Source organism: Scyliorhinus canicula, chromosome 20, assembly GCF_902713615.1.
Source record: "Scyliorhinus canicula chromosome 20, sScyCan1.1, whole genome shotgun sequence".
Lineage (NCBI taxonomy): Eukaryota > Metazoa > Chordata > Chondrichthyes > Carcharhiniformes > Scyliorhinidae > Scyliorhinus > Scyliorhinus canicula.
Genome location: NC_052165.1, coordinates 16248047 through 16275686, shown reverse-complemented (window position 1 = coordinate 16275686; position 27640 = coordinate 16248047). Strand labels below are relative to the sequence as shown.

Sequence of the window (27640 nt, the reverse complement as noted above, 5' to 3'; positions counted from 1 at the left end):
CCGCTGGACCCGCTCCAGTGCCAGTATGTCCTTCCTGAAGGAACGCCAGATAAACCCCTACTTGATAAAAAATATAAAATAACTTACTTACACTTCAATAGGCTATGTTCATTAGTCAATACTACTGTGGCCTATGCAGCTTCAGAAGAGGAAACAATCCACTGTCCAGTGTTCACACCAGCAAGCAACTGAGACAACTGTTGAAACTTAGAAGTTTGGTCCGACTATAGTAAGACATTAAGAATGGTCCCACGACCAAAGTTAACATGTCTAGTTTGATACCAGTGTAGTGTTACAAGTCGCAACCCTTTGAGTTTACCGATCATGGCTTATCACTTCAATATCTTTGACCTCATGATTCACGGTCAAAGGTACCGCTTCTCCTTTTCGGTGACCTCACGACCCTGTGTACTGCTTGATATCCTTTCAAGTTGCCGACCATCTCAAATCACGAACTGTAACATTATCTTTAAATTCACACACTCTTGCTGAAAACGTGGATTTCCAACTATGTCCGACCCGGGTGAACCAGCCCCCACCCCCCTCCCTCCACTCCTTTTCACATCCGTTTAACACTGCTTCGTTCCTTCATACACTGAGTGATTATTTGTTTGTTTCTTTATTGCATTTTTATTTGGTATTGCTCTTTTAAAAAACAATTATATTTTATTAAGTTAGAATACAAATCTCAGGAAAGAAGTTGGAGATTTATTTATCTAATTAATTATAATTTTTAAGGTTCCTTCAGAAATTCACGGGCCCCTTCTTGGCTCTCCGGGCCCTGGACCGATGTACCGGCTGAACCAAGACTACGGCAGCACGGTAGCATGGTGGTTAGCATAAATGCTTCACAGCTCCAGGGTCCCAGGTTCGATTCCCGGCTGGGTCACTGTCTGTGCGGAGTCTGCACGTCTTCCCCGTGTGTGTGTGGGTTTGCTCCGGTTTCCTCCCACAGTCCAAAGATGTGCGGGTTAGGTGGATTGGCCATGCTAAATTGCCCGTAGTGTCCTAAAAAGTAAGGTTAAGGGGGGGGAGTTGTTGGGTTACGGGTATAGGGTGGATACGTGGGGGTTTGAGTAGGGTGATCATTGCCCGGCACAACATCGAGGGCCGAAGGGCCTGTTCTGTGCTGTACTGTTCTATGTTCAATGTACTGCTTGATATCCTTTGAAGTTGCCGACCATCTCAAATCACGAATTGTAACTTTATCTTTAAATTCACAGACTCTTGCTGAAAACATGGAATTTCTTTAATTATGCCCGACCCGGGCCCCCCTATTCCACATCCTTCCACTACCTCCCCTGCAGATGACACGAAGGTCAGTGGAGTTGTGGATAGTGCTGAACGATGTTATAGGATACAGAGGGACATAGATAAGCTGCAGAGCTGGGATGAGAGGTGGCAGATGGAGTTTAATGCGGAAAAGTGTGAGGTGGTTCACTTTGGAAGGAGTAACAGGAATGCAGAGTACTGGGCTAATGGCAAGATTCTTGGTAGTGTAGATGAACAGAGATCTCGGCATCCAGGTACATAAATCCCTGAAAGTTGCCACCCAGGTTAATAGGGCTGTTAAGAAGGCATATGGTGTGCTAGCCTTTATCAGTAGGGGGATTGAGTTTTGGAGCCACAAGGTCATGCTGCAGCTGTACAAAACTCTGGTGCGGCCGCTCCTGGAGTACTGCATGCAGTTCCGGTCACCACATTATAGGAAGGATGTGGAAGCTTTGGAAAGGGTTCAGAGGAGATTTACTAGGATGTTGCCTGGTATGGAGGGAAGGTCTTACGAGGAAAGGCTCAGGGACTTGAGGTTGTTTTGTTAGAGAGGAGAAGGCTGAGAGGTGACTTAATAGAGACATATAAGATAGTCAGAGGGTTAGATAGGGTGGACAGTGAGAGTCTCTTTCCTCGGATGGCGATGACCAACACGAGGGGACATAGCTTTAAATTGAGGGGTGGTAGATATAGGACAGATGTCAGAGGCAGTTTCTTTACTCAGAGAGTAGTAGGGGTGTGGAACGCCCTGCCTGCAACAGTAGTAGACTCGCCAGCTTTAAGGGCATTTAAGTGGTCACTGGATAGACATATAGATGAAAATGGAATAGTGTAGGTCAGATAGGCTTCAGATGGTTTCACAGGTCGACGCAACATCGAGGGCCGAAGGGCCCGCACTGCGCTGTAATGTTCTATGTTCTATGTTCGTTCCTTTTCATTCACTGCTTATTTGTGTCCTGTTCTCTTTTTTTTCTTATTCCTTTTTATTACTAAAACAATTGTCTGTGTTTGTTTCTTTATTGCATTTTTATTTGATATAGGGGGCCCACTTCATCAGGGGCCCACTTGCCATCGGGCAAGCTGACACCCTGGCCAGTCCGCCACTGGACATGGTGGATGGAGATAAGATGTTTTCCCCTGGCTGGTGAGTCTAAGACCAGGGGACAAAATCTCAGGAAAAGGGAGAGGCCATTTAGAGTGTGATGAAGATGAATTGCTTCACTTAGACATTGGTGAATCTTTGGAATTCTCTACCTCGGAGGGCTGTAGCAGCAGCTTGGTCAAAACAGGAATCAATTGGTTTCTCAAGACTAATAGCGACAGGGGATAGGCAGATAGTGCTGGAAAGTGGTATTGAAGCAGGCGGTCAACCAGATGGGCTGAATGGCCTACTCCTGTTCCTATGTTCCAGTGTTCTGCTGAGCACTCCCTTACCATGACCAATATTACACAGAAACAGAGAAGCATAAAAAATAGGAGCAAGAGTAGGCCATTTGGCCCTTCGAGCCTGCTCCGCTTTTCTTTATGATCATGGTTGATCATCCAACTCAGTGACCTGCTCCAGATTCCCGTCGTTACAACAGCAGCAATGAGATCAGGGAGTTTCTGCCCGAAGGTTTTCACAGGACTATTTCCAAGCCTCAGGAGGCAATTTGCTTTGTTGGGGCCTGTAAGGCAGGAGTTGGAGCAGCCATGCGGGAATCACCAGCTGCAGTTAGGAATGCGGAACGAATTTGAAATTAAATGAAATTAAATGAAAATCGCTTATTGTCACAAGTAGGCTTTAAATGAAGTTACTGTGAAAAACCTCGCGTCGCCACTTTCCGGCGCCTGTTCGGGGAGGCTGGTACGGGAATTGAACCGTGCTGCTGGCTTGCCTTGGTCTGCTTTAAAAGCCAGCGATTTAGCCTTGACTAAACCAGTTGCAGTTGCCTTGATGCTTTTGCATGCCGCACAGTATACTGCAATGTTACCAAGTCATTCTGCATATTTCTGCACACATGATTAGTGGATTCATTCATCCCAGCTGCCATTTACAACATAATTTTGGCATGGTCCCCGATATTTACACTGGAGCTAACTGCTCAGGATGCAAGCTTTTTTAAAATTGGGACTGTAAAGATCCAGTATCCTAAAATTGTCAGTCAAGGAAAATACTATCTGGTCCTCCAGAAAAATAAGTTATTTCTCATCAAAAAACCTTGTGCACTTGTGTTGTATATCTTATCCATGCACTCCCCTCTAGCAGACTGGCATCAAGCCTTGAAATTGTGAATGGCCTCAACGTTCATCATCTATTCTACAATTTATGGCTTCCTTTCTGAGAACTTTGAGTGCTTCTTTCTGATGTAGGTCTGAGAGTTGATCGATCACCACCTATCATTGATTATTTATGACTGAAATGCATTATTTTCTCTTTTAAAAGGAGAGCAAGAGAAGTTGTTATTGCTGAGATGACATGCCAGCAATATCCAGTGTTGCAGGCAATTCCATGGTGAGAATTTTTATTTAATGTTTTCATGGGACATGAGCAGTTCTGCCAACGTCAGCATTTGTTAAATCATCATTAGTTGCTCTTGAACAGGTGGTGGTGGTGGGCCCGCTGCCTGTTGTGGCAGGACCCACTGTGGAAGACTGAGTTTCGGTGGGATCGGACTCTCTCCGGGCAGCGGGTGTGACCGGACAATCCCACTCATTGTTTATTGCAGGTGTGAAATTCTACCCAAAGGATGTCTAGACATGTCTTAGCTGTAATCCACATTTAAAATGTCCAGAAATTTGGCCAACCTGCAGTTGCAGACACGTCAGGTGACCTCTGGTAGCCATCTTAAGTTAACTTTGTTTTAATACTTGAAACTGCCCTTTAGAAATGTTCTATATGTGAGTCCAGCATATGAAATTGAAATTTAGTTATTATATTTCGTCGTAACAAAATCTTGCAGAAATACTTGGTGACCCATCCTCGCATTGTGCAATGGCGAACTATTACCAGAGCTTGCCCTCGTAATGTGATGAGGCCGTTCCCCGAAACTGGCATAGGGTCAGCACGTTATGGGTTGCGCGATTATGCACTGCCCAATGATCAGAATTAAAATATCCAGATTACTATCTAGTCTTACAAATAAAACATGACCAGCTGGGAATGAGCTATCAGTGGACTGCCAGCATTGACTGAAATTGTACACCAGTAACAGTTAGTCGGGCTATAAATCCATGAGAATGCGTATCTGGGCTCAAGTGGTGGGATATGCCAATTGGGAATCTTTACTGTTGACTCCATAATCCGGGCCAGATAGAGGTACCCTTCATATTACTATGTTGTGATGTGGAGATGCCAGTGTTGGACTGAGGTGAGCACAGTAAGAAGTCTTACAACACCAGGTTGAAGTCCAACTGGTTTGTTTCAAATCCCTAGCTTTCGGAGCACTGCTTGTTCCTCAGGTGAATCACCTGAGGAAGGAGCAGTGCTCCGAAAGTGAGTGATTTGAAACAAACCTGTTGGACTTTAACCTGGTGTTGTAAGACTTATTACTATTACTATGTTGGATACATTCATCGCTAGAGGAACTACTTTGGCCTGCTGAAGAAATTGCATAATGTGGCCTTGGTTGCCAAGTGCTGAAATGGAGGAGGGTGGGGGGGGGGGGGGGGGGGGGGGGGGGGGGGCTGGGTGGTCCTAATTTCCCTCCCTCCTGTTAAATTTTTCTTGTGGATTCAGTTGTTTTTTGTAGGAGGGGCACTTCAAAATTATTTTTAAGTTTTCTCATCAAATCTTAAGGCGTTCAGGTCTCAGCAGGTGTACCACTCACCAATGATCTAAACAAGGAGAGAACCGTTTTGGTCCTGCTACCTGAGGGAAAGATACATTGAAGGCAGTTCGGTGAAGGTTCACTAGATTGATCGCAGGTATGTAGGGATTTTCGAATAAAGAAAGGTTAAGTAGATTGGGCCTGTACTCATTGGAGTTTAGAAGAATAAGAGATGGCCTTACTGAGTCGAGTCATATACGATTGTCAGGGGACTTGACAGGATACATGTGAGAGGTTGTTTCCCCTTGTGGGAGAGTCTCGGACCAGAGGGTATAATATCAGAGTAAGGGTCACCTATTTAATTCAGAGATGAGGAGGAATTTCTTCGCTCAGAGGGTAGTGAATATGTGGAATTCTTTACCGCAGAGGGCTGCGGAGGCTGGGTCGTTCTGTATGTTTAAGGCTGAGGTAGAGAGATTTCTAATTAGCAAGGGAATAAAAGATAATAGGGTGGGAAAGTAGAGTTGAGGATTATCACATCAGATTAGCCATGATCTCACTGAATGATGGAGAGACTCGAAGGGCCGAATGGCCTATTTCTGCTCCTGTATCACATGTTTAGAGATTTAGAACAGTACAGCACAGAACAGGCCCTTCGGCCCGCGATGTTGTGCCGAGCAATGATCACCCTACTCAAACTCACGTATCCACCCTATACCCGTAATCCAACAACTCCCCCTTAACCTTACTTTTTAGGACACTACGGGCAATTTAGCATGGCCAATCCACCTAACCCGCACATCTTTGGACTGTGGGAGGAAACCGGAGCACCCGGAGGAAACCCACGCACACACGGGGAGGACGTGCAGACTCCGCACAGACAGTGACCCAGCCGGGAACCGAACCTGGGACCCTGGAGCTGTGAAGCATTGATGCTAACCACTATGCTACCGTGCTGCCCTTATGTTCTTTTTGTCAAGCCACCGACGAGGTCATGGAGGCACATACATTCCCAGCAAAGCGAATCCCTAGGTAGTTCCAGCAGTTGTTATGTCGATCACCTTGGGTGGGTTGGGGTGGTCCGAGAGCTTGGTGACAAAGCTGGTATCACTGGTTTTCAGGATCGATGCTTTCTGGAGACGAGAGGAGAGAAACTGAAGATCAGCAAACAGAAATGAGGAAAATTAAAAGCAAGTTACAATGTAAGAATACATCTGAAAGTTATTTCCATCAGTAAAAGGGGGGGGAGAGGGGGAGAAGTTTACCTTCAATAGGTTTAACTCACTCTGGGACATGTTTTACTCTGCAGGATCTCAGAGTAAATAAAATACTTGAGTCTTGTCTGATGATCTAATTAGCTGCCCGTCCATTGACCAAGATTAAATTCGTTGGGTCAGGCGCATTAGCTTAATATATAGAATAATGGATCGCAGTGTATGATTACAAACCTGCAATCGAAGCAAGGTTTTCAAATGTCAGCCAAATTGAAATAGCTATTTAAATGTTTTCAAATCTCCAAAATAGATTACAGCCTTGGAAATTTAGAGAAAAAGGTGACAGTAATTTTGTTTCAATGTATTTTTAGCTCACCTTTTTCAGGTCTATCTTGATGGCTCAGTGTTGTAAGGGAGCTGCGGTTGCCAATGTTTAAGATAATTTGTTGTAATTTTCAGGTTAACCATTAAAGATAACTTTTCTTACGCCCTAGAGAGGGTCAACTCGTCGTCGTCATGTGCGAGACTGAGTCTCATTCAATTTAAGGTACTGCATAGAGCCCACATGACGGGGACAAGGATGAGTCGGTTTTTCGGGGGTGAAGACAGGTGTGTCAGATGTTCGGGAAGCCCTGCGAATCATGCACACATGTTTTGGGCATGTCCGGCACTGGAGGAGTTCTGGAAGGGGGTGGCAGGGACGGTGTCGAGAGTGGTGGGGTCCAGGGTCAAGCCAGGATGGGGACTTGCGATCTTCGGGGTTGGGGTGGAGCCGGGGGTACAGGAGGCGAGGGAGGCTGGAATATTAGCCTTTGCGTCCTTGGTGGCTCGGAGGAGGATCTTGATTCAGTGGAGGGACGCAAGGCCTCCGTGTTAACACCTGGTTAAACGACATGGCAAACTTCATCCAATTGGAAAGAATCAAATTCGCCCTGAGAGGGTCGGTGCAGGGTTTTTTCAGGCGATGGCAACCCTTCCTGGACCTCTTAGATCAGAGATAGAAACTGAGGTCGTGACAGCAGCAACCCGGGAGGGAAGGGGAGGGCGGGGAGGGGGGGGGGGGGGGGGGGGGAGGGGGGATAGCAACGAAGGAAACACGGTATCGGTGGTGTCACGGGCAAGGCCTGCCCGAGGACACTGCCAGAAATGACAAGATGGTCGGGCGGCCGGTTCGTCGGCGGGGGGGGGGGGGGGGGGGGGGGGGGGGGGGCGGGGGGGGCGCGCGGGTGGGGGGGTGGGGGGGATTCTTGTTAAGTAGGGGGGTTTGACTTTGTTTTGATATAATTCAAATGTAGGGGGGGTTAAAATGTTTGTACTCTGAAAAATTTCTTCAATAAAAAGTATTTAAAAAAAAAGATAACTTTTCTTAATGACAGTAATAAACTCAAAGAAGTGGAAATGATTTGCTTTTCAATTCTATCATTTTTGACATTGCATTGAGGACCTCTGTGATGACTTGACAGCTGAGAATAGTGTAATGATGACTGCTGGAGGATATTAAAGGTGTTTAACATCAGGTTGTGCAGGTTTAGGCAAATAATCTACACTGATTTCACAGAAAGCATACCAAATAAAGTAGCTAAATAATCAGTGACTGATCAAATTTCCACATTCTAATATAAAGGCACATTACATGCATTTTAATATGTGATAAAGTAACATGAGAGGCACTTATTTAAATTGTGGAGTGTGTCTCGGTGGTGACCCTGCCACTTGGTGCTCACAGCGGACATGATTCTTGTCGGGCTTGCACAGATTTCGGGAAATCACACTCGAGTGGCCCCACTGCAACCCCTCCAGCTAGGATTTAGTTTCTGGTCTTGCACTCTTCAACATTTGTTCAAGAACGTGATTTGATATTTAATTCATTTCTTAATATGTGTAAATAGAAATGCACATTTACAACGCAATCCCGCTGTGTTCCCAGCCTGCTCATCCGCAGAGCGTATAAAGAGAAGCTTTATGCATGGGGGAAGAGCTCTTAAGGTTTTCTTGAAGGGTATTCCTTCTAAATATGCCTTTGTTACTGCCTCGTAGGATTTCGTTGGTCAGAGTCTCGACCTGTCTTTTCGCAGTACAACAGGATGTGGGAGATAACTCCCGACACTGGGAATTTCCATATGTCCCTGATCTCGGAGCGGATGAAGGCAGGTTTGTTGTTCGCTATACCCAATAAATGCAGGCGTACAAACAGAAGTTGGAAGGTGTAGGCTGCTACCATAGCCTGCAAGGGTAATTTAAAAAGAAATTACTGTCATTCACATTCAGAAGGACATACTAAAGATACCTCATCCTTATTTACCAATGGCTAGTATACTGACATGTTTTGGTGGGCAGGGGTTCCCAGATGCACCCAAAGTTGTCCACCAGCCAATTCAACGAATGGGGGGGGGGGGGGTCTTCTTTTAATCCTGTCAGCTTCAGCGAGGGCAGTAACTGAGGTCCTGGAGGGTGGAGGGGTGGGGGGAGGAGGTGTTGGGGGAGCACATTCTCCCACTTAGAACCACCCCTCCCTTTCCCCAACTACAGATTTTCAACTGCTCTGTTTGGGTGAGATAGAGTCTATATGATGCTGGGCTCTCAGCTCACATAGGAGCTTGTTATGTTTTGTGTTCTTGTCTTGCAATGTAGCTACAAAACTGCCGGTGACTTTGCCAGATGATTTATTAATGTGCACGTGGTAAGGCAATAATCAGAATCTTATATGGACCAAGTTATTACAGAGTTACATTAGACTCTCCTGGAACTATCCTTATGTCCAACTATTCTTATCTATGCTTTACAACCTTCTGCTGGCAGCCAGATGTCACCTGACTGATGTCTGACGCCACCTGCTGGTGGGAGGTCACACTGCTGAGCGCTTGGAATATTATCTGCAGGCATGTCACCACAGAGCTGTCATGTGTTCACCATCTGTTGGCTTCAGGTCAGGAACAGTGACCAGGTTTTGTGATGCATTCTCAGGGAGGACTGTTTTTTCTGGATGGGTCAATCTTCCAGAATACCAGGATTTCCACACTTGCCAGGTTGAGGAGGAACTCCTGGTGCTAACTTAGTGAGATTCGCTGATTGGCTTTTTTCTTAGGAGGAACACTAAGAACCTTGACTGAATCAAAGAGTAGGGGATGGGTAGTAATGGGTGAGGCACAGGGGACAGAGTACTGCGTCCGGTCATGGGATGCTTTGTGGGTTTTATTCATGCCCTGCAGCATCTTCTGGGTATTTGGACAAGACCCGAGAATAAAAGATTGTGTTTTCCTCACCACAGCCTCTTCACCACTCTACTATGTTTGACACTAATTCACTATCAGTCCTATACTGTTCTTGTCCCATATTTATACTTGCAAAATTCACCATTTAGCTTCATGTATAGTTATAGAATCCCGACGGAAATGTGCTTATGAAAATTGAATCGAAAATCACAGCTAACTACTCACAATTAGTTGCATTGTTAGTTGCATTTGTTATTGGTGCTGATTAGAAGTTACTGATTGTGCTGTGTTCAGAGTGTCAGTGGAACAGGCTGTTTTCATAGACTTTACAGTGCAGGAGACCATTTGGCCCATCGAGTCTGCACCGGCTCTTGGAAAGAGCACCCTACCCAAGCCCATACCTCCACCCTATCCCCATAACCCAGTAACCCCACCCAACACTAAGGGCAATTTTGAACACTAAGGGCAATTTAGCATGGCCAACCCACCTAACCTGCTCATCTTTGGACTGTAGGAGGAAACCGGAGTACCCGGAGGAAACCAACGCACACACGGGGAGAACGTGCAGAATCCGCACAGACAGTGACCAAGCCGGGAATCAATCCCGGGACCCTGGAGCTGTGAAGCAATTGTGCTAACCACTATGCTACCGTGCTGCCCTTTTCTCGATCAGCTGCTCAATACGCCATACTGTTTTGTATATTTACCAGAATTGCCTCATTTCTCAAACTGGGCTGCAAACTCTATGCTCTGATCTTGAACAGGAAGTAACGCTCAGCAGCATTCGGAACCAATCATTTTGCATCTCGTTGACAAAAATATTGTAATGCATACAAGCTAGAAATAAATGCCATTTATAAAGATCTTGGGGACGTTACCATTGTGTATCGTGGGATAGAGGTTGTGTCCAGTGGCAGCAGTGCAGGATGAGGGCAGGGTGATTAAAGATGGCACGTGTGTTTTGTGCGCAGTTTTCTACTACCTGTAACTTTCTAGCTGGCTAGGTTTGCTGCCCGTGCTTGCATTTCAGGCCACAGACATATTAAACCCAGAAGATTCAGTGGATTATTTGTAGCTGTTCAGCAGAATAGGAACAGATGAGAAAAGAAGGCACATTAAAGGGCGCCACTTTTCACAAGTGTTGCAGGAACAACAAAGTATCTATGAGTAAGCGTCACATGCGAACAGCACTAGTGTCACAAAGATCCTCAGGCACAGGAGTGAACACAGGGGGCAGAATCTCCGCAAGGCCTGACGCCGTCATGAAACCCTACTCTCCCCTCCCCGGGGGGATAGGAAGGCCGTACCGGGAAACACGGCCGCTGGGCCTTGTCCCTGGCTTCAAGGCCCGGCGCGCCAAGAATGACGCGGCGGCGGCGCCTAATGACGTCAGCCACGCATGCGCGGGTTGGACCGCTCAAACCCGCGCATGCACGGTTGCCGTCGTTCCCCTCAGCCGCCCCGCAAGACGTGCCGCCTTGATCTTGCGGGGCGGCGGAGGGGAAAGAGTGCGTCCCCTTGAGACGCCGGCCCGGTGAACGGTGGGCACCGATCGCGGGCCCGTCCCCTCCCGAGCACGGTCGTGGTGCTCGATCCCCGATCCGCCCCCCCTAGGCCCCACACTTACCTGGCGCACCATGTTCACAACGGCAGCGACCAGGTGTGGTTGCCGCCGTCGTGAACAGGTCGGGAACGGCAGGCCGCTCGGCCCATCTGGGCCGCCGTGAAAAACGGTGGCCCGCGTTTCTCCGAGCGGCGTGTCGCAAAACCGGACACGCCATTTTGGAGGGGGGGAGAATAGCGGGAGGTCCGCTCCCGCACCTCCCGCTATTCTGCCACCCATCATGGTTGCTGAGAATCGCGCCCAGGGTTTAGGATTAGAGGACCAAGGACAAAAGGCCCAGGAATCAAGGGGGTGATGGTGGATGGGGTGGTCAAGGAAGGTGGACCTGGGAATCCTGGGAGGGATGGGGGGGGAGGGGGGGGAGATAGCAGGGAAATCAGAGGCGGGGTGGGGAGCGGGGTTGCAGAGACACCATGATTCCCAACACATGCTCAAATCTCAACACGGATAGTGTTAAAGATGAAAATTATGTGGAGATGCCGGCGTTGGACTGGGGTGAGCACAGTAAGAAGTCTTACAACACCAGGTTAAAGTCCAACAGGTTTGTTCCAAACACTAGCTTTCGGAGCACTGCTCCTTCCTCACCTGAGGAAGGAGTTGCGCTCCGAAAGCTCGTGTTTGAAACAAACCTGTTGGACTTTAACCTGGTGTTGTAAGACTTCTTACAAAGATGAAAATGTACTCTTGTGTACCGTGTTTCTCGGTTCACCCCGTGTCTCATCCGAAAAAAAGGGAGAAAACTGGTGAAGGTAATAAAAGTTAAAATACATATTTTGAAACTTAATTTGGGAAGTTTTTTAAAATACAGATAATTAAATAGGCTTGAATAGTTTAAGAAACACCCTCAGTTTAAGGGCATCAGGGCGGCATGGTGGCACAGTGCTAGGGACTCAGGTTAAATTCCGGCCTCGGGTGACTGTCTATGCGGAGTTTGCACATTCTTCCCGTGTCTGTGTGGGTTTCCTCCGGGTGCTCCGGTTTTCTCCCACAGTCCAGAAATGTGCAGTTTAGGTGGATTGGCGTGATAAATTGCATCTTTCATAGAATTTACAGTGCAGAAGGAGGCCATTCGGCCCATCGAGTCTGCACTGGCTCTTGGAAAGAGCACCCTACCCAAGGTCAACACCTCCACCCCATCCCCATAACCCAGCAACCCTACCCAACACTAAGGGCAATTTTGAACACTAAGGGCAATTTATCATGGCCAATCCACCTAACCTGCACATCTTTGGACTGTGGGAGGAAACCGGAGCACCCGGAGGAAACCCACGCACACACGGGGAGGATGTGCAGACTCCGCACAGACAGTGACCCAAGCCAGAATCGAACCTGGGACCCTGGAGCTGTGAAGCGATTGTGCTATCCACAATGCTACCGTGCTGCCCAAAAGGTGTCCAAAAGGTTGGGTGGGGATAGGGTGGGGACGTGAGCCGAGATAGGATGTTCTTTCGGGCTGTTGGCAGACTCGATGGGCCGAGTGGCCACCTTCTGGCCTGTAGGGAAGCTACGTGATAGATTGAACCGTGTGTCTCAGGTTCAATCACAGTTCGACACGGAGTTAAAACCTTTTATTAGCGGAGTTACTTGTTGTAAAATATGTTGTGTCAGGTAGACCTTCCACGTCTTACAGGTTTGAGGAGTGATTTATATACTTTGTTGAGTAAGAATGTTATCAAGGTGACAAATCTAAAAGTTAAGGAGTAGGTTATATACAAATGGGATCTCAGAGTAATTTGGTGAAACTTAGGGCAGCACGGTGGTGCAGTGGTTAGCGCTGCAGTCTCACGGCGCTGAAGTCCCAGGTTCGATCCCGGCTCTGGGTCACTGTCCGTGTGGAGTTTGCACAATCTCCCTGTGTCTGCGTGGGTTTCGCTCCCACAGCTTAAAGATGTGCAGAATAGGTGGATTGGCCACGCTAAATTGCCCCTTAATTGGAAAAAATTAATTGGGTACTCTAAATTTATATTTTTTAAAAATTTGGTGAAACTACGAAACCTGAGACCTCTACTGCCTCAAAGAGCAAGGATGGCAAGGGCATGTGAACACAATCACCTGCAAATTCCCTTCCAAGTCACTCACCATCCTGACCTGGAAATATATTGTTGCTTCTTCAATGTCACCGTACCGACATTCTGGGACTGTCTCCCTCACAGCGCTGTGGGTGCCCCTACATGACATGGACTGCAATGGTTCGAGAAGGCAGCTTATTACCATCGTTGCAAGGGCAATTCGGAATGGGTAGTAAGTGCCTGCCTTGCCGGTGACAACCACATTCCTGAAGTAATAAAGACAATTCTAATTTAAAAAGAAACTATTGGAGGAACAGAAATGAAACATTGACTCCTTTTTAACGAATAAGAATGATTCAGTGCCCAACAGTTGAACTGGTGCAAATCCAGCCAGAATTCTAATGTTCCAATTGAAAAGTATTTTCCTGGTTCCACTCACTTTCTCAGATGCACAACTCCAAGTGTATTTTAAACCTGCTGCAGAGAAATAGCCTAAAAATACAATTCAGCAAATGACAGTGTAAGTATACTTGAAAGACATGTGGACACTAAAATGCTGCATTGTGGTGGGGTGGGTGGAGGATGCGATGGGGAAGAACTTCTTACAGTGTTTAGAAAAGTTGTAAAGTTTTAATCTAATGGTGCTCTCTGGAAAGGGTAAAAGGGAAAATAAGGCAAGAAGTGGCAGTTAGAAGTAGCAATTGAAAATGAAGGAAGGACAAAATCCCGATTTGCATGCAGGAATCTGCAGGTAATTAATGCAGCAGCTTAACTCCTGACACACTGATTGATTCTTGCTGAAGTGAAGGTGCAACTTTTAATAAACGTATGCAGTAATCGACAAGACAGGTAATAGCTTCCGCAGTGATTAAATGGAGCTTGCTGAATCCTTTGCTGAGTTCTGTCAGGGGGGCAGACTACAGCGATGCGAGTCATTGATTGGGGTTCACCACAGCTGCAGTCTGGGTTCTCTGCAAGGCCCCACTTGTGCTGATTTGTTGCACAGAGGATTTGGCCAATGAGGAAATGGTCGAGGGATTCTCAATATTGGTGCGGCAGGTTGAGGCTAGGTGGGCGGACTGTGGGATCTGTGATGAGGAAGTGGTTTTCAATAGTGGTGTGTAGGTTCCATTCCTGCTGCCGTAGGGCCTCTGCTGTTATTCTTTAGCACGGTAGCCTTCGCCATACAGGCTGGCACGGTGGGGGGTCAGCAGCAGGTGGATTGGTGAGGTCCTTGTGTAGGCGCAGGCCCAGGTTGATGTAAGCCTTCTTCAAGAGGTTTCTTGTTGCAATCTCCCACCATACGTGAGGAGGCATGATGTGGCTCAGGGACTGGGTTGTGTTGAGCTGGGTATCTGCAAGACTGGTGTGGGATGAGTTGTACCATACTGGTGCACAGTACTCTGCAGTCGAGTAGATGACGGCAAGAGATGAGGTCCTTAAGGCTTGAGCATCTGCACCCCATGAAGAGCCAGCAAGTTTGCTGAGGATGTTGTTTCACATTTTGATCTTTGGTGGTTTAATTTGCTTATCCAGGGTGTGTACTCCATGCATCAGCATGGCCTTGATTGAGGAGAAGGGAGGCTTTAGGCAGCCGGTGGCCATTTCTGTCTCTGACTGTGCCAGCATTTGGTGCATGTAGACTATGAGATACAGGAGCAGAATTAGGCCATTCGACCCATTGTCTCTGCTCTGCTATTCAATCATGGCTGATATGTTTCTATCCCCATTCTCCTACCTTCTCGCTTAACCCCTGATCCCCTTATTAATTAAGAATCTATCTATCTCTGCCTTACAGACACAGTGATTTGGCCTCCACAGCCTTCTGCAGCAAAGAGTTCCGCAGATTCACCACCCTCTGGCTGAAGAAATTCCTCCTCATCTTAGTTTTAAAGAATCGTCCCTTCAGTCTGAAGCCATGCCCTCGGGTTCTAGTCTCTCCTACCAGTGGAAACATCTTATCCACGCCCACTCTATCTAGGTCTCTCAGTATTCTGTAAGTTTCAGTAAGATCCCCCTCATCCTTCTAAACTCCCATAGATTTCAGACCCAGAATCCTCAACCTCTCCTCATATGAAAAATCCTTCATTCTGGGGATCATTCTTGTGAACCTCCTCTGGACCTCCTCCAAGGCCAGTACATTCTTCCTTAGATGAGGGCCAAAACTGCTCACAACATTCCAAAATTGGTCAGACTGGAGTCTTACACACCCTCGGCAGTACATCCCTGTTCTTGTATTCTAGCCCTCTCGAAATGAATGTTAACATTGCATTTTCTTTCCCAACTGCCAACTGAATGTGCATGTCAACCTTAGGAGATTCCTGAACTGGGACACCTACATTCCTTTCTGCTTCAGAATTCCGAAGCCTTTCCACATTTAGAAAATAGTCTGTGCTATTCTTCCTACCAAAGTGCATAACCTCACACCTTTCCACATTGTTTTCCATCTGCCACTTCATTTCCCACTCTCCAAGCATGTCCAAGTCCTCCTGCAGCCTTACTGCTTCCTCAATACAATCTGTTCCCTCTACATATCTTTGTATGAACTGTAAACTTAGCAATAATTCCCTCAGTTCCTTCTTCCAGATTATTAATGTATGTCGTGAATTCACAGATCCTTGCATAACACCACTCGTCACCCACTATCATCCTGAAAAGAACCCCTTTATCCAACTCTCTGCCTTCTGCCAGTCAGCCAATCCTCTATCCATACCAGTAACTTGCCCCTAACACCATGGGCTCTTATCTTATTGAGCAGTCTCCTGTATGGCACCTTGCCAAAGGCCTATCCAAATAGATCATGTCCACTGGCTCTCCTTTGTTTAACACCTTCGTTCCCTCCTCAAAGAATTCAAACAGATTTGTCAGGTATGACCTCCCCTTGACGAAGCCATGCTAACTCAGTCCTATTTTATCATGCACTTCCAAGTACTCCGCAATCTCATCCTTAATAATGGACTCTAAAATCTTACCAACGACCGGTCAGGCTAACCAGCCTATAATTTCCCGTCTTCTGCTTTCCTCCCTTCTTAAACAAGCGTATTACATTAGCCACTTTCCAGACTTCTGGGACCCTCCCTCACTCCAGTGATTCCTGAAAGGTCACCACCAATGCCTCCAAAATCTCCTCAGCTGTCTCCTTCAGAACCCTGGCTGTGGTACATTCGATCGGGATGATTTATCCACGTTCAAACCTTTCAGCTTCCACAACACCTTCTCCTTAGTGATGGCCACTACACTCACCTCTGCCCCCTGACTCTGGTTATGTAAGGTCCCTTCCTGTTGATTACCTTATTTCCCCTTTATTTTTGCTGTTATCATTTTGATCCATGGGTGATTAATGGACATGTGTCTTTAAGTCAAGCAGTAGAGAGAATGAGGAATTCAGAAAGTTGCAACATAATACACTCTGCTCACTTTCGACAGCAGAACTCAGACTTTGTAGCATCCAAGAGATGGGGTGGGACTCGGTTGCATTGGTTGGCTGGTGGCCAATTAATTGGCCAGAAGGTCACGGGCAGCATTCCTCATCCAGCCAGACCGTTTTCTGGTGCGGCACGCCCCTGCTGGCAGAGTGATCCTCTGTCCCGGCAGACAGCCAATGATGTTTCCCATTGTGGCCACCCCAACGCCGTCTGGAAACCGGTGGGCATGAGTGCACTGCCTGCGAAGCAGAAGATGCCGCCGATGGAGAATCCCGCCCCATATTCTGCCCGGTAACAGGTGATGATTGGATCCTGCCTGAGTGGATAATTTCCAGAGACCGAAGGAAAGCAGAGTTGGGACCAGGACACACAAGAGAAAAGGACACTGCTCTCTCTCCCTCGTGTTTTCACCAGAGATTCTGTGAGCTGATTGAATCTACAGTGGAAGCCATTGCAGACCAGAAAGCAGAAATCTCGACTTGAAAGCCTGGTTTGAAGGCCAGTGTGCTAAAGACAACCATCTGAAACAAAGACTCTTTTTTCCTTCTACTTATTATTAATCACCCCTCTCTTCCCCTCTGTTTGATTGCCGTGTGTCTGTGTGTAGAGGCTGGAGCAAGTTAAAATAGGGGATTAGAAACTAGATAATAGTTAATGAGTTGCATTTGCTGCATATTTCATTGTCGTTCTTGTTACAAACAAAAAGTAATTGCATTTCAATTTACAAATCCGGTTAATGTAATTATTGGGCAGCCAAGGGCCAAAGATTTGGGGTATTTTTCTAAGAATTGTTGATTAATCGATTGTGTTGAGACTCCGGGTCTGGAATTGACCACATCCTAGTCCAGGGTGTTGTGACAGTATGCCAGTGGTGTCTTTCACCGTGAAGAGTGATGCACAGTACCTATTCAGTTCCTCTGCCATTTCTTTGTTTCCCATTACTACTTCTCCAGTGTTTTCCCATGGTCCAATGTCTATTTTTGCCTCTCTCTTACCGTTTGTATATTAACAAACCTCTTCCTATCTTCTTTTATATTACTGGCTAGCTTACACTCATATTTCATCTTCTCCCCCTTATTGCTTTTTTAGTTGTTTTCTGCTTGCTCTTAATGGCTTCCCAATCCTCTGGCTTCCCACTAATCCTCACCACATTGTATGCATTTTCTTTTGATTTTATCCTGTCCCTGACTTTTTAAAAATCTTTATTGTCACAAGTAGGCTTATATTAACAATACAATGAAGTTACTGTGAAAAGCCCCTAATCGCTATATTCCGGCGCCTGTTCGGGTACACCGAGGGAGAATTCAGAATGTCCAAATTACCTAACAGCACATCTTTTGGGAAGAAACCGGAGCACCCGGAGGAAACTCATGCAGACACAGGGAGAACATGCAGACTCCACACAGACAGTGACCCAAGTCGGGAATCGAACCTGGGACCCTGGAGCTGTGAAGCAAAAGTGCTACCCACTGTGCTACCGTCCTGCCCTTGTCAGCCATGAATGCCTCATCCTCTCCTTAGCATGTTTCCTCCACTTTGGAATGAATTTCTGTTGTACTTCCAAAATAGCCCCCAAAACTCTTGCCATTGTTGTTCTACCGTCTTCCCTGCTAGGCTCCCCTTCCAATCAATGCTGGCCAGCTCCTCCCTCATGTTTTTGTAGCTACCTTTATCCAATTGTAATACCGTTACATCTGACTTGAACTTTTCCCTGTCAAACTGCAGGGTGCATTCTATCATACTGTGGTCACTGCCCCCTAAGGGTTCCTTTACCTTCAGTTCCCTAGTCAAGTCTGCCATCACCAAATTTAGAATGGTGTGTTCTCTCGTGGGCTCGACCAAAAGCTGCTCCAGAAATCCATCTTGTAGACATTCCACAAATTCCTTTACTTGGGATCTGCTACCAACCTGATCTTCCCAGTCCCAGTCCACCTGCATATTGAAGTCCCCCATAATTATTGTAATATTGCCTGTTCTGCTGTACCTGAAGTTAGATTCCTGCTGCTTTCCATAGTCTCTAATCTATGACTTTTTCAGGAAGCTTTACTAACCTCTGTTAATTATTATATGCCTTTTCCATCTCCTATTTATTTTCTGCCCCACATCCTGACTACTTCTAGGGGCCTGAACATAACTCCCATCAGTGTCTTTTTTCCTTTGCAATTCCTCAACTCTACCCACACAGATTTTATGCCTTTATGTGGGCTGGTTGAGCTCAGTGGGCTAGACTGCTGGTTTGTAATGCAGAACAAGCCCAGCAGCACAGGTTCAATTCCTGTACCGGCTGCGAATTCTGAATTCTCCCTCTGTGTACCCGAACAGATGCTGGAATGTGGCGACTAGAGGCTTTTCACAGTAACTTCTTTGCAGTGTTAAAGTAAGCCGACTTGTGACAATAAAAAGATTATTATTATATCGCTTCTTGCTATCGATTTAATTAAATTTCTTACTAACAAGACAAACTTGCCCCCTCTGCCTGTCCTATCAATAGGACACATATCCTTGGATATTTCGATCCCCTCGCACCCACGTCTCTGTGATCCCCTCAACATCGTAACCGCCAATTTCAATGTGCGCTACAAGCTTATTTACCTTGTTTCGTCTACTGCGCGCACTTAAGTACAACACCTTCAGTTCTGCATTGACCGCCTCCCTTCTCATAGTTGCCCCCGTACAATAATAATAATAGTTTATTGTCACAAGTAGGCTTCAATGAAGTTATTGTGAAAAGCCCCTAGTCGCCACATTCCGGCGCCTGTTCGGGGAGGCCGGTACGGGAATTGAACCCGCGCTGCTGGCCTTGTTTTGCATTACAAGCCAGCTGTTTAGCCCACTGTGCTAAACCAGCCCCTGTTCTGCTGTACCTGAAGTTAGATTCCTGCTGCTTTCCATAGTCTCTAATCTATGACTTTTTCAGGAAGCTTTACTAACCTCTGTTAACCACCCCCCCCCCCCCCCCCACTTTAACTAGTTTAAGTTCTACCTTCTCCCTTAACTTCGATTTTCTAATGTTCCATACAACTGAATCCCCCCCACTATTTGGCTTAATATATGTGCAGCAGATAGCACTGGTTTCACAGATAGCACAAGGCTGCATTTGACGTTCTGCCAATCTGAAGACAGCTGCTCACTGATAAACATGTACCTCCAGATATGGATAGTGGTTTGTTTCTTGACGGGTGAAGCCAATTCAGTTAAACTGTTTATTGATCACCTTGACATACAATCTTGTATGGCATACTATAATAGGGGTGATTCTGAAAACGTTTTACTGTTAGGGTTAGGGTTAGAGGTGTGGACAGGGTGGATAGCAACAAGCTTTTTTCCAAGAGTGGAGGTGTCAACTACAGGGGTCACGATTTCAAGGTGAGAAGGGGAAAGTTTAAGGGAGATGTGCGTGGAAAGTTTTTTACGCAGAGGGTGGTGGGTGCCTGGAACGCTTTGCAGCGGAGGTGGTAGAGGCGGGCACGATAGCATAATTTAAGAAGCATCTGGACAGATATATGAACGGGCGGGGAACAGAGGGAAATAGATCCTTGGAAAATAGGCGACAGGTTTAGATAAAGGATCTGGATCGCCGCAGGCTGGGAGGGCCGAAGGGCCAGTTCCTGTGCTGTAATTTTCTTTGTTCTTTGTTATTTTTTTTCCTTCACGACCTCGATGATGATGTCTGTCTCTCTGCAGGTAAATGTTGTGCAGTACTGTATGCTGCGAGCAATACCCGGTATTACTCACCGGGTAATATCACAGAATATTCCCAAGTCAAGCCATTGTGAAAAACTGTGGTAACACACTGATAATGTTCTTTGTGAATACTCCATGCTATGTACCTGATTTATGTGTTCAACCGGTGTCCTTGGATATCGCAGGGGTGTCATGGGGTATTGCAGTTGACGATAATTTTAATTCCCAAGCATTTAATTTTCAGGGTCATATAGTGATGGGACCATGAACTGCCTTAAAATGAAAGAATCATGACAGGGCAACACGGTAGCATAGTGGTTAGCACTATGGCTTCGCAGCGCCAGGGTCCCAGGTTCAATTGCTGCTTGGGTCACTGTCTGTGCAGAGTCTGCACATTCTCCCTATGTCTGTGTGGGTTTCCTCCGGGTGCTCCGGTTTCCTCCCACAGTCCAAAGATGTGCAGGTTAGGTGGATTGGCCATGATAAATTGCCCTTAGGTTAGATGGGGTTGCAGGGTTACGGGCATAGGGTGGGCTTAAGTGCAAACTCAATGGCCTGAGTGGCCTCCTGCTACACTGTAAATTCTATGTATCTATGTATATAAAACTGTGAATTACATTTACTTTCAATGATGTGGTGCAGATAACTTTCGAAAGCTGAACACTGGGAATAGAATTTACACTGCAGAAGGAGGCCATTCAGCCCATCGGGTCTGCACCGGCCCTTGGAAAGAGCACCCTACCCAAGGTCAACAACTCCACCCTATCCCCATAACCCAGTAACCCCACCCAACACTAAGGGTAATTTTGGACACTATGGGCAATTTATCATGTCCAATCCACCTAACCTGCACATCTTTGGACTGTGGAATCATTTCCAATTCTTAGAAATAATTGCATTGTGCAACGGAGCACTTAGAGTCATGTAGCTGCAAACTATAACCACCTATTCCTTCAGGAATCCTGCCGCATTAAGATTGCGGAGTCATCTTCATAATCCTGTCGATTATGGAAAGGGAGATGAAGTGTAATGTCGGAGAAAATATTGCGGCTGCGAGTGGCTGTAGTTTTCTGTCGCCAGTGGCAACTTTAAAGAACATAAAATTCGCTGTGGCTGCGAATTTGATGATAGTGTCACGCCAGATTTGACTACAGGTCTGCTTGAAACTTCTGGCATGACTGAAGTTCTTCAAAATCTCCACAGATATTGGGCTGGATTCTCTGATTCTGGGGCTATGCCGCCAGGCTAGCGTGGGAACGGTGATGGCGTAAAACAGCTACTGATTCCCCGTTTTTCTGGGGGCTAGGAGGACGGCAGCGTAGAACACCCGGCTCTAGGTGCTGATATGCCCCAGAGAATTGCCAGATCCGTGCCGTGCATGTGCACGGTGGCAGCTTGCAGCGGCCACGACGTGCAACATGGCGCCGGCCGCTCGCGGACCCAGCCCGTAAAATAGTCCCCCCCTTTGGCTGGCTCATGTGCCCCGGACCACTCCCCTCCCCCCCACTCCCAACCCACCCCCCCCCCCCCACACAGTGCCCCCAGCCCCGAATAGTGTCCCCCCCGCCTGCAAGTCAGTCCTCCCCCGACTGTAGCGGCACTGGACTGAGTCCGCGACCACCAAGCCGAGCTCCCAACGGGTGAGACCACACGTGCCCCACGCTGTCAGGAACTCAGCCGGTTGAGGGCGGAGCATCGGGGGACGGGCGTCCTGAGGCCGTCGGTACGTGGCGTGGCGTATTCCTAGGGTACGCTGGTTTGGAGGGGGTGGAGCATCGCGAAAGCAGCGCCGCCCCGATTTGGTCGGGAACTCGGATTCTCTGGCTGGCCGCCGAACGCCATTTCGCCGTCGGCGACTGGAGAATCCAGCCCATTGCCTCCCAAATAGACAAGGGTGTTTTACATGCTTGATTTTAATCCACTGTCCCAATGGGAAGCCAGTGGTCATGCGATTAGATTTGGGTGGAGCATTTATTGCTGCATTCCCAATCAGAACTCAGAAGCTGTGGGAGGTTTTTAAGTTATCCAAGATCCCTGGTGTGGGTCTCTCAAATAATACACGCAAATTGAGATTTATGATTTAATTAGGGCCATGATTTTATTTCAATGCTAAATCAGAGCTCAGCCCAGTATTCCGCCCTGTAGTAAAACTCAGTCGGATGAGATGTTATGGTCCAACTAAAAGATGCTCTCCGAGTGAGTAATTTGCAGTTTCCTTTTCATGGCTGGTCCCCTTGAGTTCTCATCACAAAGCTGCTCAGGAGAGTTAGGACAGAACTTTCTCTCCAGCAGCAAACTCTCTCCTCACTGTCCCCGTCACCAGTACCTGCAGTTGCTATGTTGTGCTACGTGTTTCATGATACGTAAACCCTACGGCTCATCACCTGACTCACGTGCCAATATCTGTGCTGGTGCTTGGGAAGGATGGAAGACGTGACTGTGCATCATCTGAAGGATTGTTCTCTTCTAAGGTACCTTCTCTCCAGCAGGTCTGTCCAACCTTTTTTCAAGGTGGGGCCAAATTTCAAAATTTTTATCACTCAAGGGGCCAATGAGTAAATTACGGAAGTTTGACATAACGTTATGCTTGAATTAAAAAACGAACTTGAGGTATGAATTGAAACAACTAGTTGAGCAAAAAACCCACAATAATAAAGTAGAGTGTAATAGGGTGAGAGTGCTTGTTTCCGGCTCACTCTCAAATCAGGGTGCTCACTCAGTCACCCCCACCCACTGTGAGACTGAATGAGAGTGCATGACGGGGTGTGTGTGTGTGTCTGGGTGAAAATGAGTGAAATCACTGATACTGGGAATGAGCCAGACTTATGGACACTTTGCCCCAATACACACACACACACTCGCCTCACGCGCACTCTCAAACACCGTAACTCTATTACCCCTCTCACACCTTCAAGCCTCCTCACACTTGCTCACGTCCCCTCACATTTGCCCTCCTTCCACGCTTTCTACCCCTCCTCAAGCACTCTCTCTCTCTCTCTCCACCATTCTCTCCACCCCCACACACTCTCTTACCCTCTCTCTTCCATCCCACACTCTTCCCCCCCAACCTATCTCTGCCCCTTCTCTTCCCCACCTCTTCCACCCCCACCCCTCTCTTCCACCCCCCCACCTCTCTCTTCCCCCACCCCTCTCTTCCACCCCCCCACCTCTCTTCCCCCGCCCCCACCTCTCTCTTCCCCCACATCTCTCTTCCAACCCCCACCTCTCTTTTCCACCTCTCCACCTCTCTCTTCTCCCCCACACCTCTCGCTTTACCCCCCACACCTCTCTCTTCCCCTTCTTGTTTTACCCCCCACACCTCTCGCTTTACCCCCCACACCTCTCTCTTCCCCCCCACACCTCTCGCTTTACCCCCCCACACCTCTCTCCCGCCCCACACCTCTCTCCCGCCCCACACCTCTCCCCCCCACACCTCTCTTCCCCCCACCTCTCTCTTCCTCCCCCACTCTTCCCCCCACACATCACTCTTTACCCCCACTCTCCCCCCCACACCTCTCTCCCGCCCCACACGTCTCTTCCCCCTCCACACCTCTCTCCCGCCCTACACCTCTTCCCCCTCCACACCTCTCTTCCCCCCCACCTCTCGCTTTCCCCCCAAACCTCTCTCTTCCTCCCCCACACCTCTCTCTTTCCCCCCACTCTCCCCCCACAACTCTCTCTTCCCCCACACCTCTCTTCCTCCGCACCTCTTTCCCCCCTCTTCCCCCACACCTCTCTTGCTCCTCCACTCTTCCCCCGCACCTCTTTCCCCCACACCTCTTCCCCCCTCTTCCCCCTCACCTCTCTTCCTCCCCCACACCTCTCTTCCTCCTCCACTCTTCCCCCCCACACCTCTCTCTTCCTCCTCCACTTTTCCCCCACATCTCTTTCCCCCCCACTCTTTCCCCCACACCTCTCTTCCCCCCCACACCTCTCTCTTCCCCCCCATCTCACTCTTCCCCCCCCACACCTCTCTCTTCCCCCCCCCCCCCACACCTATCTCTTCCCCCCCCCCCCCACACCTTTCCCATCCCAACTCTATCTCTCTCTCTCACACAGACCTATTCAGATGGTAGAGGACTACATTCCTGCAGCCTCATTCTCTGCTCTGGTATGCTGGATTCCACTCCAGTTGCTATTGTCTTTGCATTCACTCAACACCCAGGCCCCCAAACACCAGGCCCCCAAATCACTACCGCTGGTGCCTACTACTCCTCCAATCACAGATTGTTTCTGTCTCATTTTTGCTGATAAACTTCACTTTGCAGCCCTATCCAATGCTCATTTTAGAGGATTACCGTGTGGGAATAGGAATGAATAATTCAGTCTCTTGAGATGGTTCCATCATTCGTTATACCAAGGCTGATCTGTACCTTCACTCTTCTTACGCATTGTTGCTCCAAATCTTTTGGCACACTTACCCAATGAAAATGTTTGGATTGGATTTGTTTATTGGCACGTGTACTGAGGTACAGTGAAAAGTATTGTTCTGCGTACAGTCGAGACAGATCATTCCACATGTGAAAAAAAAACATAGGGCAAACATAAATACACAATGTAAATACATAGACACAGGCATTGGCTGAAGCATACGGAGTGTAGTGCTACTCAGTAGAAAAGACGTGTGAAGAGATTAGTTCAGTCCACAAAAGCGTCATTCTGGAGTCTGGTAACGGCGGGGAAGAAGCTGTTTTTAAATCCGTTAGTGCGTGTTCTCGACTTTTGTATCTCCTGTCGAATGGAAGAAGTTGGAAGAGTGAATAACCCGGGTGGGAAGGGTCTTTGATTATGCTGCCCACTTTCCCAAGGCAGAGTCAATGGATGGGAGGCGGATTCGCGTGATGGACTGGGCTGTGTTCACGACTCTCTGTAGTTTCTTACGGTCTTGGGCCAAGCAGTTGCCATACCAGGACATGCCGAATTCCCTTAGTTTCATGAGGAAGTACAGGCACTGTTGTGCTTTCCTGGTTCTAGCTTCAACGTGGGTGGACCAGGACAGATTTTTAGTGATGTGCACCTAGCAATTTGAAGCTGTCAACCATCTCCACCTCGGCACGATTGATGCAGACAGGGGTGTGTACAATACTTTGCTTCCTGAAGTCAACGATCAGCTTTTCAGACATTGAGAGAGAGATTGTTGTCGTCACACCACTCCACTAGGTTCCCCATCTCCCTCCTGTATTCTGACTCATCCTTGTGTGAGATCCGACCCACTATGGTCGTGTCATCAGCAAACTTGTAGAGGGAGTTGGAGCCGTATTTTATGTGTTGTGTGTGTATAGGGAGTATAGTAGGGGGCAAAGTACGCAGCCTTCCGAGCCCTGGTATTGAGGGGGTCATTCTCAGTCTTCAAAATTTAAACTGACCCAGCATTTCTGGGGTCGTGATCCCAGCCTGCGACCAAAAAATAATTTTTCTGTAATTTTTTCTGCTTGGATACTTGATCCATCCCCAGATTTGTTTGCAACTTATTCTTGGATTACTTTCGCCTTGGTCTAGCGGTCTGCTATTGCTGCTTGACCGCTCTATCTCTGCTTGAAGTTGCATGGTAACAGAGTATGTTGCCATTGCACTTTCTGGGGGTAATTTTAACTTCTCTTGCCTGGCAAAATTTAAAAAAGGTTAAAATTACCCTGCCACATGCTGCTGGGTTGGGTAGAATAAATTCTAAACTTGTCTCAATAATTTGACACTGTCATCTTACATTGGCATCCTCCGACTGATCAGAAGTGATGTACCAATTTATGAGTGCAACAGATCATTCTAAAAACTGCCGTTGTTATAATTAATTTCGATGAAAATAAATTTGATGACTTAAGACGCTGCCAAGAATACATATATATTTTAAAAAGGCAGAAGAAACGGGGGACTGCTCAACTTAATGATGTGCTACAGATGTTCCTTTCACTTCAGTACTCCATTTTCAGATTTGTAAAAATTTATAAATCAATTGAGTAAAATTTTGAATGGGGCTCGCCGCCATAACAATGTTAACGTCATATTTATTTGGTTAATTAATGTGTACCTGTGAGTGAAATGTATGACAAACTGGCTGAAGGTTTTAAAAAGAGCACACACAGCTGGGGGGGGGGGGGGGGGGGGAAGAAATGCACTTTGGGCATTATCTTTGGACTGCAAGATATTTCTATTTTCCAGCATTTGAAAATAAACAGGTCCGGTCGGCTTTTCTACAGAGGAAAATGAATATATAAGGTGACGCCTGCACTTGGGGATCCCCATATTAGGTGAGTACACCATTATCAGTTCCACACTGGTGAACTCGGGGTCATCCAGGTGAGCATAAACGTTTTGCCTCAATGAAAAAGCTTTTGTCACTATAGCACCAATTCGTTGTGTCCAGTGCTTCAGGTTGCTCTTTAACACCGGGTGTTGTCTCTTTGCTGTACAGATAACTGGCCAAGAATGTTTTGGTTCCCATTTCTCCCCCTTAAAGAGCAGGTTCCCCGCTGCCTTCTGCTTGCTGTGCCCCAGAGTCTCCCCGGGGCAATGCGAGTGACGTTAGTGTGTGCGCTGCTCCGGCTTGCCCAAGGCATTCTAGGGTGTCGGCTGCTAGGAGCGGTATCTCTCTGCCTCTAATGTGTATGTGCGGAGTTTCACTTAGCAACCGGACGGCTAGTGTTCTAACCACAATCAAATCAGCCTTACTCACCGCCACCATCTCCTGCTTCCCGTTCCAGTGCCCGAAACAAAGCCGCTCCCACACAGCGGCGGCGTGAGGGAGGGGTTTTTGTGTGTGTGTGTGTGTGTTGCTAGTGATTTTTTTTTAAAATTCTAGATGAAGTTGTGCATTATGTTAGCGGGGCGGCGGTGCCTGAGTTTGGAGCAGTTTGCAGCCTTTCCGGATGTAGGCGATTCTCTTCCTCCAGCTTGGAGTTGAGAGAAGGAGCAGCTGGAGATTTTCCCCTCTCTCTCTCTCTCCTCCTCTCTGTCTGTCTGAGCGGCCATGTTAACGAGGAAACCGTGCACTGCTGCTGTCTATCCACCGGGTAAGCAGCATTGCGAGGGGGAAGAGGGGCCAACAACCCCCACGCCGGGTGTTCACACTCCAGTTAAATGTTCGGCTCCCTCTACTGTACCTGACGCCTTTTCTTCGGTCTTCCTGATATGGGGTGAATGGACCCCCCCCTTTAACATTTGGGGGGGGGGGGGGAGGTAGGGAGGAACTTCCGACTAGTCAAAAGTGTGAGAAATGATGATTTTTTTTGGTGGGGGGGGGGGGGGGGGGGTTATCTGTAGGACGATCAATCAGTTTGGTCGCTTTTGGAAGTCATTGATTTCTCACATAGAGGTGGTGGGGTGGGGGGGGGGGGGAGGGAGGGAGAGGAGCCTCCAATTCCCCCAGGCTAGGGTGGAGGTTGGGAGAAAATGAAGCACTTTGACTCCCTAATTGGTGCCTGTGAACGTTTGTTGAGGTGAGGTTTGCGTGTTGT

The 27640-nt window shown here is 47.6% G+C and overlaps 1 protein-coding gene and 1 long non-coding RNA gene across 6 annotated transcripts in view; one reads left to right on the top strand and one right to left on the bottom strand.

Annotated features, from left to right (window-relative positions):
- LOC119954703 lies at positions 1–26942 on the bottom strand. Its single transcript, XR_005458300.1, has 4 exons — positions 26860–26942; positions 13151–13346; positions 6030–6154; positions 1–57 (listed from the first exon to the last, which is right to left on the bottom strand). It is a non-coding gene; the product is annotated as an uncharacterized LOC119954703 (long non-coding RNA).
- The window catches only part of dyrk2 (dual-specificity tyrosine-(Y)-phosphorylation regulated kinase 2), a 17564-nt gene continuing 16342 nt past the window's right edge, over positions 26419–27640 (top strand). Inside the window, exon 1 of one of the 5 annotated variants that reach the window (XM_038780181.1) lies at positions 26419–26434. Coding sequence is in view for 2 of the 5 variants with exons in the window: in XM_038780178.1 (XP_038636106.1) it covers positions 27154–27196 (43 nt within the window). In the remaining 3 variants the exon portion in view is untranslated. The other 4 variants (XM_038780179.1, XM_038780178.1, XM_038780182.1 and 1 more) reach the window with 4 other exon arrangements.